Genomic DNA, 14,549 nt, shown 5'->3' with positions numbered 1-14,549 from the left:
TTCCTATCAGGAAAGTAAAGAAACACAAATGTAAGCACTCCAGAATTGATTAGGCTTTGTATTTTCCAGGTCGCAATGCGCACGAAGAGAAAGAGCCTGGCTGGTTAGCGACGCGATACCTGGACAGAAAGGGAGGCGCAGACAGACTGTTGGGTCGCACTCTGTAGCCGGGATCTGCAACAAGCGACACCAAAGTGCAAAGGAGGTGCTGGGACTTCCTAAAGCGGAAAGCAGGCTGTGTCCCTGGGACTACGCGGCCGCTAAGAGTGCTGAGCGGCCGAGTACTTGACACTCCAGGCGGCCCGGAGACGCCCAGCGCTGAGACCGCGACGTTGAGGGCGGAACCCTCCGGGCCGCCCTCCGGGATCCCGCCGGACCCAGTTCTCAAGAGCACCCGCGAGCGCACGCCGTCAGTGGAGCGTCTGCTTTTCACCGAGGGGTTGCGTGGCCGTGGGGGAAGAAGGTCTGGGGCCTGCCGTTCCCTCTCCATAGCTTCCCTCCAGCTGGACGACCCCAAGCTGCAGCAGGGCTTCCGGCCTCTCTCTTCAGTAGACGACTAGAAGGCGCAGCCGCCTCCGAAGGCAAGCCCCTCTGCCCTCCCGGTCACAGCCGCTGGGACCCGAGAAGACAGCCGCCGCCGCCGATTTTTCGCTGGGCTGGAGGGCGGCCCAGTTCCTGGAGAGGTGAGCTCGGAGAAAGGTTCTGGGCTCCTCCACTACTTCCGGGAGACGCTGCGCTAGTAGGCAATCCTTGGGGGGCCCCATCTCTTCTCCGATTGATTAACTTCTCTCTTACAGCGCTCCCCTAACTGGTGATTGGTTCAGATGCACCGTCTGTCACCTGCTTCTCTGTGGGACTCTAGGTCGCTAAGGGAAGCGTTACTGGAGGCTCGGTTGGGAAGAGGTTAGTTGGGCTCTTGGGCTCTGTTTGTTTATTGTGGTGGGAACCGTACCCTGGCGCGAGCGTTAAGTCGCAACGGTCAAGAAAGGAACCAGTAGCCGGACGGAGGGCGAGGGTGGCGAGAAAATGCAGGTTTAGAAGTAAACTGGTTAGACCTAACCCTGGCAACATCCGAATGGGAACGGAATAGGAAGGCCTTGGAGAGAGGAGTTGTAACCCCAGGAGCAGTAAGTGACAAGGGGAGGAGGCAAGGCCTAGTTTCTGTTGTGGGAGAAAGGACCTCGCGGGAGATTTTCATGACCTAATTGTTTGGGGATCTTTTCTAGGTGAGCTTCTAACAAAATCCACTGGAGATTTTGCTTTGACTTTGCAGCGGAGTTGGGAGAATAGTTCCTAGCCTTCAAAGACACAACTTATTGAATAATGTAACTCTCTTTTATTGCTTCAGATGGGCAGATCGCAAAAAAATCACAAACCATTGAAGGATGGATACCATTGCATATATTAAAAGCATGTTGAAAGGAAAATAAGGTATTCAGTTTGATTTAATTTGTGGTTAATTGTACATGAAAATTACCTTTGAGGAGAAGCTTTTAAGCTTTAAATACTATTAAAGGGTAGCTTGATTTTATGATAGGTTTCAAATTCTTAAATTGTTTAATACAAAAATCATATTACTACCCACCAAATATGGTCTTTGCTAATGATGGTCTAGTTCTGATTATTCTGAAAATGGAAAGAAACCTTGAGCCTTTAGTAATGTTAATTTGCATTTGATTGGGTAGTGCTACTAGATCTATCCTTAAATTATGTAATCACTGTAAAAAAATCCTTGAATTTTAATTTAATGTTAGAATATGCATGAATTTGGATAGTTGCTTACTCATACAATAGTTTAGACTCGTAGGCTAATTTCACTTTATATTTAAAATAGTTTTCTTATTAAACACTGAGTCAGAGTTATAGCAGTTGCTTCACTGGCAACCTAAGTCATTTGATCCTCCAGCATCTATTAAGTTATGGGCTATATTACATACCATAAATTGTCAAGGAATGGTTTATTTCAACCACAGAACACCCAAATTAGCTCTTAAATATAGACCTGGCCCTACCCTGGAAAATTCTGACCTAGGATTGGGGATGAGATCTGGGCATCTGTATTTCTTAAAATTTTCTCAAGTGAGTTTGATGTGAGTTCCCAGTTGAGAACTATTGCTTAATGACTTACTAAATAGATGTGTTTAAGAAATTCGAAAATATTTATGACACAATTTCCTCCCTTGATTTCCTTATAGTTTCAAAGTAAACTCAGGAATGACATTTAAGTATAATCCTAAAATACTGTTTCGCTAGGTAAGGTCAGGAAGTTTCACTGGCACTCAGAAACCCCTGGGACTAACTGTTCCAGGCCTAGGTATGAGGTTTGGGATGGGGAGGCACAAAGTGCTCTGATGCACTTCAACAGCCCTCAGAGCCATGCGGCGAGTACTGTTTCCTGTTAGGTTTAAGGAGCAACCAACTCCAAGTCTGCTCAGTGGATACAGTAGGCTAAACAGTGTTTACCTCAACAAACCGCAGTGGGGGGTGGGGGGGGCAGGATATTACATTTATGAGCTTTATTTTGGGGAGAATATCTTTGCTGGAAATAAATGTAAACAATACCCTCCTAATAGCCTTTTGCTTATTAAGTAAAGAATGTGTATGATTCATGCTTAAAATTTATATGCTAATGTAAAGCACCCAGATATTTGAAACATCACTGAAGGCTTTTAGACCAACTTTATTGGAGAATCAAAAGGTAAAAATGAGATAATCACTTTGGTATTCAGGTATGAGAAATGTGTGATGACACACATTTAAGTCAGATCCAGCCTGACTTAAACAATGGCTTTAGGCAAAAAAGTAGGTCTGATTGTGCTCTAGCTTGTAGAAGCTGTTTTTCATTTTATATGTAAGTTCTTCACTGCAAGATTTGGCACATGAAGTATTTGAGGAGGGGACAAAATTTTAAAATGAAAAGTAAAAAACTAAGTTAAAAGCATAAAGCCATGTGTAGTCCATGACTGACACCTTGATTTTTATGTATATTGTTGGAACAGAAAGACAGTATGAATGAATCTAGATCTAGATCGGATGATGGTGGTGAAGAAACCTCATTTCAAGACCATCATCATCGTGAAAATGAGAGAAGATGGCAGCAAGAGCGTCTCCACAGAGAAGAAGCCTATTACCAGTTTATTAATGAACTCAGTGATGAAGATTACCGGCTAATGAGAGACCACAATCTTTTAGGCACCCCTGGTAAGAGAGTGGGTAAAAGAGGGGATACCTTTTTTATCATAATTAGGAGGAATTTCAAAATAAGGAAAGCTTTCTCCCGCTTCTTCCCTCTCCCAAAATCTAATGTACTTTTTCTGGGAATATTTAAGACCTTTTTACCGTAACAAAAGAGAAAATCACTGGCTTAATTTTGCATTTTTTATGTAGGTAAGAATATTGGACATGGAACACTGTTACACAAAAGCCAAACTAACAGGTTAATGTACATAATAGTGTCAAATATTTACATAGATGGTTCTATTTCTCTTAAGTAATCTTTGTACAAATAAAATACTACAGTAGTCCCCACCACCCCATCCACTGTTTCACTTTCTGCAGTGTCAGTTACCCATAATAATAAATAAATTTCATGCCATTTTGAGTAGCATGATGAAATCTTGTGCCATCCACCTCTGGACGTGAATCATCCCTTTGTCCAACGTGTCCACACGGCATACATTACCCACCACGAGTAGCCATCAGATTGACTGTTGCAGCATCACAGGGCTTGTGTTCAAGCCACCCTTATTTTACTTAATAATGGCCCCAAAGCCATTCACATAACTTTTATTACAGTATATTGTTATACTTGTTCTATTTTATTGTTGTTTTTAATCTTTTACTGTGGCTAATAGGTAAACTAAACTTTATCATAGGTATGTATGTGTAGGGAAAAGCATAGTATATATAGTGTTCAACACTATGCAGTTTCAGGCACCCACTGGGGGTCTTGGAATGTATTCCCTGCAGATAAGGGGGGACTACTATATTTTAAACCCAATTGTAACTCATTTGAGGTATTATAATTAATTAATTTAGCTAAATTAATAACTCCCCAAAAGTCCAGTGTACTCCATAAATCTTTTACAAATTCATTACACAGATGAACTCATTGAAACTTGTACGTTTGTATATTAAATTTGTATATTGCATTTTTATATATTGGATATTGATTCATAATGAACTATGGAGGTAAAATTCAAGTAAAATAAGATTTTATTTTTTTAATTAAAATTTATTGGGGTGACAGTGGTCAGTAAAGTAACAAAGGTTTCAGGTGTACAGTTCTGTTATACATCATCTATGTATCACATTGTGTGTTCACCATCCAGAGTCAGTTTTCTTTCAGTCACCATATAGTTGATCCCTTTTACCCAAAGGTTTGATATTTTCTCTAGAAATACTCCCTTCTTAATTTTTTTAAAAATTATAACAGAAATCCATGGAATTATATTGCGTTGTCAGAAAAGTCATGACATATTTTTTCTATGTTTTTCGTTGCAAAAATGCGTCATGACTTTTCCAACAACCCAATAACTTACGTGTTCCTAAGTGTATCAACTGAGAATACTTTATTAATTATTCAAACTAAATCTTAATTTTAACAAAACATTAATACATTAAACACAACTGAAATGATGGGTATTTGCCATCATTTAAATATTTTCAACTTCGATTTACAGAACATGAAAACAATAGAATTTCTTCTACAGATTGCTAAAGATTAGTCTCACCCTTCATGAGTTATAATAAACCTTAGTAACTTAAAATTTTTATTTTCAGTGAGCAATTTTTTATTGTTTTAGGAGAAATAACATCAGAAGAACTACAACAGCGATTAGATGGAGTCAAAGAACGCCTAGCATCTCAGCCTGACTTGAGAAATGGGACCAACACCAGAGGTACTGTGGACTCCTTTCCCTAAGGAACCGGTTTGGTTGGAGCCATTGCAGAAATGAACTCACTGGATCTTGTACAATATGTTTATTTTTAGTGTTTTCCAGTTTTGATATGCTACACAGATAGTATGTATGTATTGTATGCAAAGCAGTATAGTGAGGCAATGTAGGACGGGTTAAATACGAAGATGCCTTACACACACGGATTGCCTTTCAGGTAGCTCATATATATAAAGGAGTACACAGTTAATCACCAGCAGAGTTTTTTTTAATTTTAGAATCTACACACTACTTTTTTAAAGTAATGTAACTAAACCTAGCTTTTAAAAATTTATGCAGTGCTACACAGAAAGACTGAGTCAGGAAACCTGTTTTTGCTGCTTCATTTTGCTGTTTTTGCATTAGCTTTGTCATTTTATGGAATAAACACTAAGTCATAATATAAGAAGTTCAGATAAAAAATAAAGTGCTTATGAAAAGAATTCAAACTAAACATGAAGTGTGTGGTGTTAAAAATAAAGCCAACGTTAATGTCCCTCCTAGCTGTTTCACTTACTTCCCCAAGGGTTTCATTACTAGTAGTTTCACATGTAATATCAAGATCGTTATGTTATGGCAAAGACTTATTAAAAACCCCAAAATGCAATGGTTCAGTAAGATAGACATTTATTTCTCTCTCATGTTAACAGTCCAGGGAAGATAGAGAAACTTTGCTCCATAAATCCTCCTGGGACCCAGCCAGCCAGTGAGTTTTTACAACTGTGCTGTCCAGTTCAGTAGCTACTAGCCACATGTGACTACTTAACTTTTAATTAAATAGAATTTAAAATAGAGTTCCTTGATCATGTTAGCCACGTTCAAGTGCTTAATAGTCACATGTGGCTAGTGGCTTCTACATTGGACAGGACAGATGTAGAACATCTCCACGATGACAGAAAGTTTTACTGGACACTGCTGCTCCAGGGTACTGTTTGCATGATCAAACTAAGTCACAACCATACATATCTAGATTCCAGCTGGCAGGAAGGAGAGCCAGGCTCCAACCTGAAAGTGAGATATATCACTTCCACTCACGTTCCATTGATGAGATTTAGTCATATGGCCACACCAAAGTGCCAGGTGTCCACATGACCATTCACAATGAAAGAAGTGTAGGATAGGTTTAGGTAAATAGTGAACTCTTTGACATATACCCTTACCACTACGTTTTAGTAATTAAGAGGGAAACAGCATTTCGAATGACTAATGTTTACCTGCCTTTTACTCATTTTCCAAATTAAAATGGAAATTGGATATTAGCCTTTTTTCTATGTTTAGATATGTAAATTGTTTATATTAGTAAAATTGGATATACTGGTCCTTTGTTTTAATTGAAAATGTACTCATCACATGTAAAATAGCTTATATCTTTTGAATAGGGCTCAAGTTGCTGTTTATTTTATGACACCAGCAGTTGATTAACAACTTTAATGTCAGCGTTTTTAAACATTTTTTATGAGAGATTGCAGTAATGAAATGAAACCAGAGAAATCTCATTTAATAGCTGTTTTGGAGTAGAACAAACTTTAACGTTAAGTCTGTATATTAATATGCATTAGGATGCTTTTGATTCAGTTTTATACTTTATATAATTCACTGGCTAAAGATGGAAAACTTAAGCTTACCAGAGTAGCAGTATCAGAGTCACAGAAGTTTATCAGGTACACATTTATTTCTAAATTAATTCATTCGACAATATTAATTGACAGTCTGATTTATACCAGATACTGTTGTGAGATTGATTTAACAGTGAATAAAATAAGACAAACCCTTAGTCTTCATGGAGCCTACTTTCTAAATGAACAGAAAATGTATTTTGTTATATTATGTATAATGGCTAACATTTATTGAATGCTTCCTATGTGCCAGGTATTGTACCAGTCAATTTATGTACAGTACCTTTATTTTATCCTCATGCTACTATTTATGCTACTATTATCTCCAGTTTATAGATGAGGAGACAGCTATAGAGAACTTAAATAACATGCCTGAAGTTTCCCAGTTTCCCATGAAGACAGATAATGTAGTTCTAATATTGTGTTCAGAAAGCCAGATTTCTTAAGATGTACATTTTTGGCAGTTCCTGAGAAACAGGATAAAATTCCTAAGGTTACAAAAACCCCTAGTTGTAAAAATGTTGATTAAGTTACCTTCACCAAAAGGATTCCACAAATTTAAGATGAATTGTATATAAATTTTGCCACTGTATTTTTTTTTTTTTTTTTAAGCTGAGCCATCCTGCTACCTGTTGGCAGCTCAGCGGCTGCTCAGCTCGGGCTGGACTCGAACCGCTGTTGCTTAGAGCTCAAACTCTTTTTTTTTTTTTTTTTTTAAAGTTTTTTATTGGGGAATTGGGGGGATGGGAACAATGCTGGGGAATTGGGGGAAGGGGAACAGACAAGTTGCTATCATTTTGTTCTTCAGTCTAGTTGTGGAGGACGTTGCTTCACTGGTCCAAGTTGGCACCATCATTGCGCTCTTCTCTGGCGAGGCAGATCAGTCGCCGGCTTCTGGACGGCCGCTCACTGCGGCTGCTGGCCGCTCACGCTGGCTGCTGGCCACACACGGTAGCCCATGGCAATCCACTGCCACAGGGACTGCAGCCCACGCCGTCGCCGGCGACTCATGGCAGCCCAGCTCCAGGTTGAGCTGTTGTTCAGCATCTTAGCTGTGGAGGGCAGTGTCACTGGCCCTCATATGTGGGATCCGAACCGGGGCCCTCTGGCATCCCAAGCGAGTTCTTAACCATCGCGCCACTCGGCCGGCCCTTGCCACTGTATTTTTGATATTGCTACATGAATAAAGCAATTTAATCATAGAAGTTTGGTATTGGAAATATTTCTTATTTGCCTCAATATTTTGCCAATAACAGGCATATAAAAAGCAAAAATGAGGATTTCTTCACAGCTTTGCATAAATAGTATGTATGTATGTATGTATATATTTATTTATGATTGGTTTCAGGTGTACAAAACAATGCAATAGTTATACTTTTCATCCCTCAAAAAGTGACAACTCCCCTCCCCCAATCCACTGCCCCCCCCACCCTGATATCATACATATCTATTACAATTCATTGACTCCACTCCCTACACTATACTCCAATCCCTTGACTTTATATATTAAATTATAGTTGACATACAATATTATTTAGCATCAGCTTCAGGTGTACAGTGCAGTGGTCAGGCCTCTACCCCATCCATGAATTGGTCTCCTTAACAAGACGTGTCCGTCTGACACCTACAAAAGATTTACATTATTAATTATATTCCCCAAACTGTCTTTCATATCCCTGTGGCAATACTATCTTTAATAGTATTTAAATTTTTATAATATATAAGTATGTATTCTATGCTCATAATATACACCTTTTAGGAAGTTCAGTTTTTTTATTCAATTTTTCATTCATTAGAATGCACAGACGTTTAATTTAATAAAAGCTTTATCTTACAAGCTTTCAATAAAACTCTAAGAACAGATTTTAAGACTTGATCTTAAGTTGATTTGGTTTACTTTCCAGACCCAGAAGTCCCTGGAGAAAGTTCAACTGAAGATTCTCTGGTAGAATGGTTGAATTCCTTTCGTCGCACAGGAAATGCAATTCGAAGTGGACAAAATGGGAACCAAACTTGGAGAGCTGTGAGTCGAACAAACCCAAATAGTGGAGAGTTTCGGTTTAGTCTGGAAATCCACATAAATCATGAGAACAGAGGATTTGAAATTCCTGGTGAAGATTATACAGGCATTCCACTATCAGACATTAGCAGAGATCATACTACAAATAGGCAGCAAAGACCATCTAGTCCTGTGGCCGGGCGAACTAGAAGCCAAACCTCAGTGAATGCCAGTGGTAGAAGTTCCAACATTCCAAGGACTAGACTTGGCTCAAGGGGGCAGAATTCAGGAGAAGGATCTTTCTCAGCATCGGAAAGATTAAGAAACAGAACTCGGGGAGCCGTTGGCATTCCTAGAACTGGTGCTCCACGTGCCAATTTCAGTATCCACAGAAACCAGTCAGGTGGTAGTGAACTCAGGCAAAGGGAGGGGCAGCGATTTGGAGCAGCACATGTTTGGGAAAATGAGGCTAGAACTAATGTTACAGTGAGGAATACAAACCAAAGATTAGAGCCAATAAGATTGCAGTCTGCTTCCCATAGTCGAAGCCGTTCGCCTATTCAGAGACAAAGTGGCACTGTTTATGATAATTCACAAAGGGAAGGTAGGCCTTTACAACAAACCACTAGAAGGTCTGTTAGGAGGAGAGGAATAACTCGTGTCTTTTTAGAACAAGATAGAACACGCAGAGGTACAGCGTACACCCCATTCTCTAACTCAAGGCTTGTGTCAAGAATAAGAGTAGAAGAGGGAGAAGAATCCAGGAGATCCTCAGATGCTGAACGATATCCAACAATCACTCTGGACCTTCAAGTGCGAAGGATTCGCCCTGGAGAAAACAGAGATCGGGATAGCATTGCAAACAGAACTCGATCTAGAGTAGGGCTAGCAGAAAATACGGTTACTATCGAAAGCAATAGTGGCGGCTTCCGCCGAACCATTTCCCACTTACAGCGGTCAGGTATTCGGACCTATGTGAGTACCATAACGGTTCCTCTTCGCAGGATCTCTCAGAATGAGCTTGTGGAACCATCCTCAGTGGCTCTTCGGTCCATCTTAAGGCAGATCATGACTGGATTTGGAGAGCTGAGTTCTCTGATGGAGGCCGAATCCGAGTCAGAGATTCAGAGACCTGCTCAGCATTCACCCGAGATGCGCGCAGAGCTGAGTAACCTGGGTGCAGCTAGTGACATGGGCCAGCACCGGGAAGCTTCCTCTCAGGGCAGGTGGGCCCAGGAAGGCAGCACGGAAATGGGTGGTGAAAGCGAGACCACCCAGCCACAAACCCCAAACGGTGGTAGCAGAGGCGGTAGGCAGGTGCCACATTCAAATAACTTAGTCGAAGCCGGAACACTACCTATTCTTCGCCTTGCTCACTTCTTTTTACTAAATGACGGTGATGATGATGACCGCAGACGTGGTTTAACCAAAGAGCAGATTGACAATCTGTCCACCCGGAACTACGAGCATAACAGTACTGACGCTGAACTGGGTAAAATCTGTAGTGTTTGTATCAGTGACTATGTAACTGGAAACAAGCTCAGGCAGTTACCCTGCATGCACGAATTCCACATCCATTGCATCGATCGGTGGCTCTCAGAGAATTGCACTTGTCCTGTCTGTCGACAGCCTGTCTTGGGGTCCAGCACAGCACTCAGTGGGGAGTGATGGAGCTATTCAAATAATGCATTTTGGTAGAGTTGAGTAGTCAAGCATTCTTCTGTTGAGTTATTTGTGATGAGCTGACCCGGATGAAAATTAACAGATTATTATAGTTTGAACTATTTTTTTGTGTGTGCTTTTTTAACTTGTTAAAAAGAGAAAATTTATATGAAATTTAAAAAAGGTTCAATTATCCAAAAGTACAGAATAGTTAATATTGCTAGAACCAAATAACCTTTAAAATGTTTTTATTTTGGTAATTTTGTCATGCTAAGTACTTTTGTATATACCGCACAGTTCAGTTGGTTAAAAATCAATCTTCTTTTTCTTAATAGTACACCAGACTTTACTTGGAATTTCATATTCCAGGGGCTTAGTACTATATCCAGATGTTGGTGTCTAAATAAGCCTTTCATTAACTTTTTATTCTAAGGACAATATATTTTCATGAAAGAATGTTTGGCCGAATGTTTGTTAACTATATTTAAGTTACTTGAAATGTTGAATTTAATCTGCAGCATACCATATGTGTATATATAGATATATAGTTTTAAGGTTAAAATATTCAGTCTAAAAATGACCAGTTTTGTTCTTATTTAAGCTTTTAGGCTAATACTGCAGATGGCACAATATTTAATATTTACAGGATCATCTCTGGGAGGAAGTGGAATAAGATATTTAAAAATAGAATTTACTGAAGCGTCTCTGACAATCTGACTTATTAGACAACAAGCAATATATAATACTGAACAAGTATTTCTCTATTCAGAAATGGAATGTGGATATTTTAGAACATAAAGATTATTTAACTTGAGTTCAACCTTTTTGTGACTTATGAAAGTGCAAACAATTCTCTGGATTATATTAAGTAAGGTATACAATATGCATGGATTCTCAGATTTCATTTTAAAGTTTAAAAAAATGTCTATAAAGAATCAAATGCATAGATAATACGTTAAGTTCACTGGAGGCCCAAAACTCCAAATGAAATGAAACAAAATACCCTTATGAGAATGTAGAATTTATATAAACACAAAGTATGCATTGAAGATCTATTTCTACCAATAAATATTAAAACAAATCTGTATGTGAACTTTTCTATTGTGGTTTATTCACTCAAACAAATAGTTATTTCACACCTACTAGGTGCCAGGCAGTGTTACAAGTGGTGAGAAACCAACAGAGGATTGAAAGCAAAGGTCCCTGTCTTCACAAAAAAGACATACTTGCTCTTAGAAATTGAAAATCAATGAATTACTATGGCAACTTTCATGTCTGTTTATGAATATGTGACATAGTTTTCCTATGATGATCCTGATTGGGCAAAACCACAAGGACGTACACCTCAAGGCCAGACTATGAGGTTTAGATACATCTAAGATTTCATTTTTCTTTATGATTAGTCATCATATTCAATCCAATTGTTAGGAGTGCATTTAACCTGGAGTGGAAGGTTTTAGTAAAGGTCATAACTTGGAGTAAATGATTTCTGTAGGTCAGTTATGGGAAATAAGACTGCAAAGTTTGAGTTGAAAGCTTTAGGTACCAGACTAAGGGATTTTTACTTTACCTTACAGACTTTGGGTGTCTCCTGATGAATTTTAGTGGCAAATGGTAGGATCATTTTTCATGTTTCAGGAAGATTGGTACAGAGCCTAAAACAAGGGACTGAAGAGCAAACAACCAATAAAGGAACTATTGTGATAGTTTTATTATCAGTTATCATTATCATCATTATCAGTTGTTATCTAGCCTAGAGTGATGTCAATGAAACTGGAAAGGGTATAAAAATGTTGGAGAAAAAAAAAGACATTTGGTTTCCAGTTCAGTATGAAGAGGTGGGAAAGTCATTTATTCACAGATGGAGAGTCACCTGAGTGAAGGAGAGAGAGCTATTACAAGATACAAACTATGCCAATATAGACATTTATTTTAAACAGCCCTATTCATATACCTCACGCACTCATTTCATTGTTACCGTTTGTCCCCAATATGGCGAGAGAGTAAATCCAGAATTTATTGCTCATGTGGAATATTCCTCAGGAAGTTCTACCTGCTGTGGCCTGATTGGTTAGGAAAATCAAGAGGCAAGTAGAGAAAAGGAGAAATGAAAAAAAGTAGCGATTAACAACAACAGCAAAAAGAACATTGATTCTTTGACTTAGTCCTTTGTAAGACATGGTAGGACTTGCATGTGAGGATATCCCAGATAGAGATTTGAAATAGAAGTAGATGGTGTGCTGTATGGAAAGTTCCCTAAAAGCAGCAGGAAGGCTTACTGGATTTTGTAGACTGATATCCTAGTTGGGAACAGAGAAGTGTTTTCTTTAATATTTTCATTCATGTCCCAGTAAACAAAGTATGACAAATGCAAAGGCTCGTTATCTATTTATAGCTTCTACGCATTTAGCAATGATTGATTTTTTGGTTTCTACTTTATGGTTCCAAGGTAGAAAGGAACAAATAGTTTAATATTCTTCATTTGAATATTATGTTCCATGTCATGTTCTTAGAACGTGCTCTTGATAGTGTGGCTGCCTTGCAAACTTGTGTTTCTAAACTGTCAGCTTCCCACCTGCTTTCCCACGTATTATATCCTTTCACCCTGTTTTCTTGTTTTCCAGATTTTTATAAATAGTTTCAACTAGCATTGTTTTGACCTGTACTTGATTGTCTTTTATTCACTTTTATGAGGTTTTTTTTCAATATTTAACATGAATTCAAAATTTAAACCTTCCAAGATCTTGAGGTGTGAGTGCTACTTAACATAGTAAGTGGCAGAGTTTAAAAGAGTCAGTCACAGCCTCCAAAGCTTGTGCTCTTCCCACTTGATTGTGTTCCAGAGAAACAGAAGTGCCATCAGTAGTTTTCAGTCTCATTTACTCTTTTCTAAAGATATTTTTTCTAATTTTAACTTTGTTATATCATGTCTTGGTGATTACCCTAACTTCCGTATGCAAATACATCATTTCTGTCTTACTAGTGAAGAAGAGAACTTCTCCTGAAAGGTACAAAACAGAATCTGTAGTGTAAGGAGGAATCCAGAAAGGAGAAGAATGGGGCAGAGTTAATAAGCTGAATCTGGGCACTTCCATGAAGCTTACTCCCAGACAAGAACTTAAAATGAACTGCTAATCTTCCTGAATATCTCTGCTTGAATCATCTCTGGCCAGAGGAGGAAGACTCAATTACAAAAAGCACTCCATGTGAAGGGAGTAGTCAGTATTCCTTTGGTATTGGCCGCAGGCTCATGGGGTCTCTCAATGTTGTGGAACATTGGAAACGAGAGAGCAGGGATATTTGTTAACACAGACACAAGAGATGATTTCCCTGGAGGCCAATCCATCTAATCATTGAGGAGGCCAAATGTTCTATGTTCCAAATGATATGATTATGAGTGTCAGTGGAATGGTCTCCTCAATCTGTAGAGACAGATTGTGGGTTCTTTTCAGTGATTATGAGCATATTAACACCCTGAATATATCTGCCATTGTGCTAACTGGGGATCTGTAATTACTTTCAGCAAGTTTTGTGTTTGTTTTATTTTGAGTATTAAATCTCAGAAGACTCTGAGCCCCTATACTTTTGCCCCTATACTTCCTTTTTTTTTTTGGTAAATAATTACATTTCTTCTGGGAACTAGGAAAACAAACAACACCCCCCCAAAAAAAAACACTTTCATATGTATTTTACCTCTATTGTATTAATGTCTTATTTGAAGATGGAGTTACCTCTTGCTGTCCCGGTACATGTCCATCCCATCCCTCCTCACACATTTAATTACAAAACTGCTTAACCATAATCTGTCTTCTGTGCAATTCTAGACATTTTCACATTCTCCCCAATGGGAGACAATCCAAATTCACATATAGCTTCTGTATTGTGAAGTGGCACAATGTAGCCACTCTTTTGAGTTCAGTTTCTCTGGATGGTATCCATTCCTCCATTAGCTTGGATTTCATCAGGTTTAATTGTGATGCCTCACCATCCAACTTATGAGATAAATGATAAATGTAACTTCTCTCTACTTGACAGTGTGAACTGGAATAATGATCAAGCTAAAAAGGGTTTGGAAAGGAAGTGTCACTGATGACACGGATTACTGGTACAGAACACACACCACATCCTCCTGACCAGGCTTAGGATGAGTGATGGAAAGAGTGAGTCTCCTAAGCATCTCTTTGTTGACTCTCTTATCTGGATGGAGCTCAGATAATTTACCTAAGGTCACATGGCTGATTAGAAGCAAGGTAAAGTAGTCTTGTAGTTTTAAAAATGTCTTACTATATTAATTAAAAGGAATTTTTCAAAGCTCTGACCCTACGTGTTCATTGT

General features: G+C 38.8%; 1 protein-coding gene across 7 annotated transcripts; it reads left to right on the top strand.

The window, feature by feature from the left end:
- Window positions 1-406: 406 nt before the first annotated feature.
- Window positions 407-14,279, top strand: RNF6 (ring finger protein 6). 7 transcript variants are annotated; one of them, XM_019651475.1, is made up of 6 exons: window positions 407-683; window positions 798-903; window positions 1,349-1,431; window positions 3,000-3,201; window positions 4,806-4,901; window positions 8,458-11,307. In XM_019651475.1, exons 4-6 carry the CDS (start codon window positions 3,009-3,011, stop codon window positions 10,218-10,220), a joined length of 2,052 nt encoding a protein of 683 aa, XP_019507020.1. In that variant the 5' UTR covers window positions 407-683; window positions 798-903; window positions 1,349-1,431; window positions 3,000-3,008; the 3' UTR covers window positions 10,221-11,307. The 7 variants fall into 7 exon arrangements, with proteins under 7 accessions (XP_019507020.1, XP_019507019.1, XP_019507024.1 ...); XM_019651479.1 differs by lacking the exon at window positions 798-903 and having other exon boundaries at window positions 414-683; window positions 8,458-8,576; window positions 9,223-9,384; XM_019651481.1 differs by lacking the exon at window positions 798-903 and adding an exon at window positions 14,250-14,279 and having other exon boundaries at window positions 416-683; window positions 8,458-8,576.
- The last annotated feature ends 270 nt before the right edge of the window (window positions 14,280-14,549 follow it).

Source organism: Hipposideros armiger, unplaced genomic scaffold (assembly GCF_001890085.2).
Source record: "Hipposideros armiger isolate ML-2016 unplaced genomic scaffold, ASM189008v1 scaffold_160, whole genome shotgun sequence".
NCBI lineage: Eukaryota > Metazoa > Chordata > Mammalia > Chiroptera > Hipposideridae > Hipposideros > Hipposideros armiger.
This window is presented reverse-complemented; position numbering and strand designations above follow the sequence as displayed.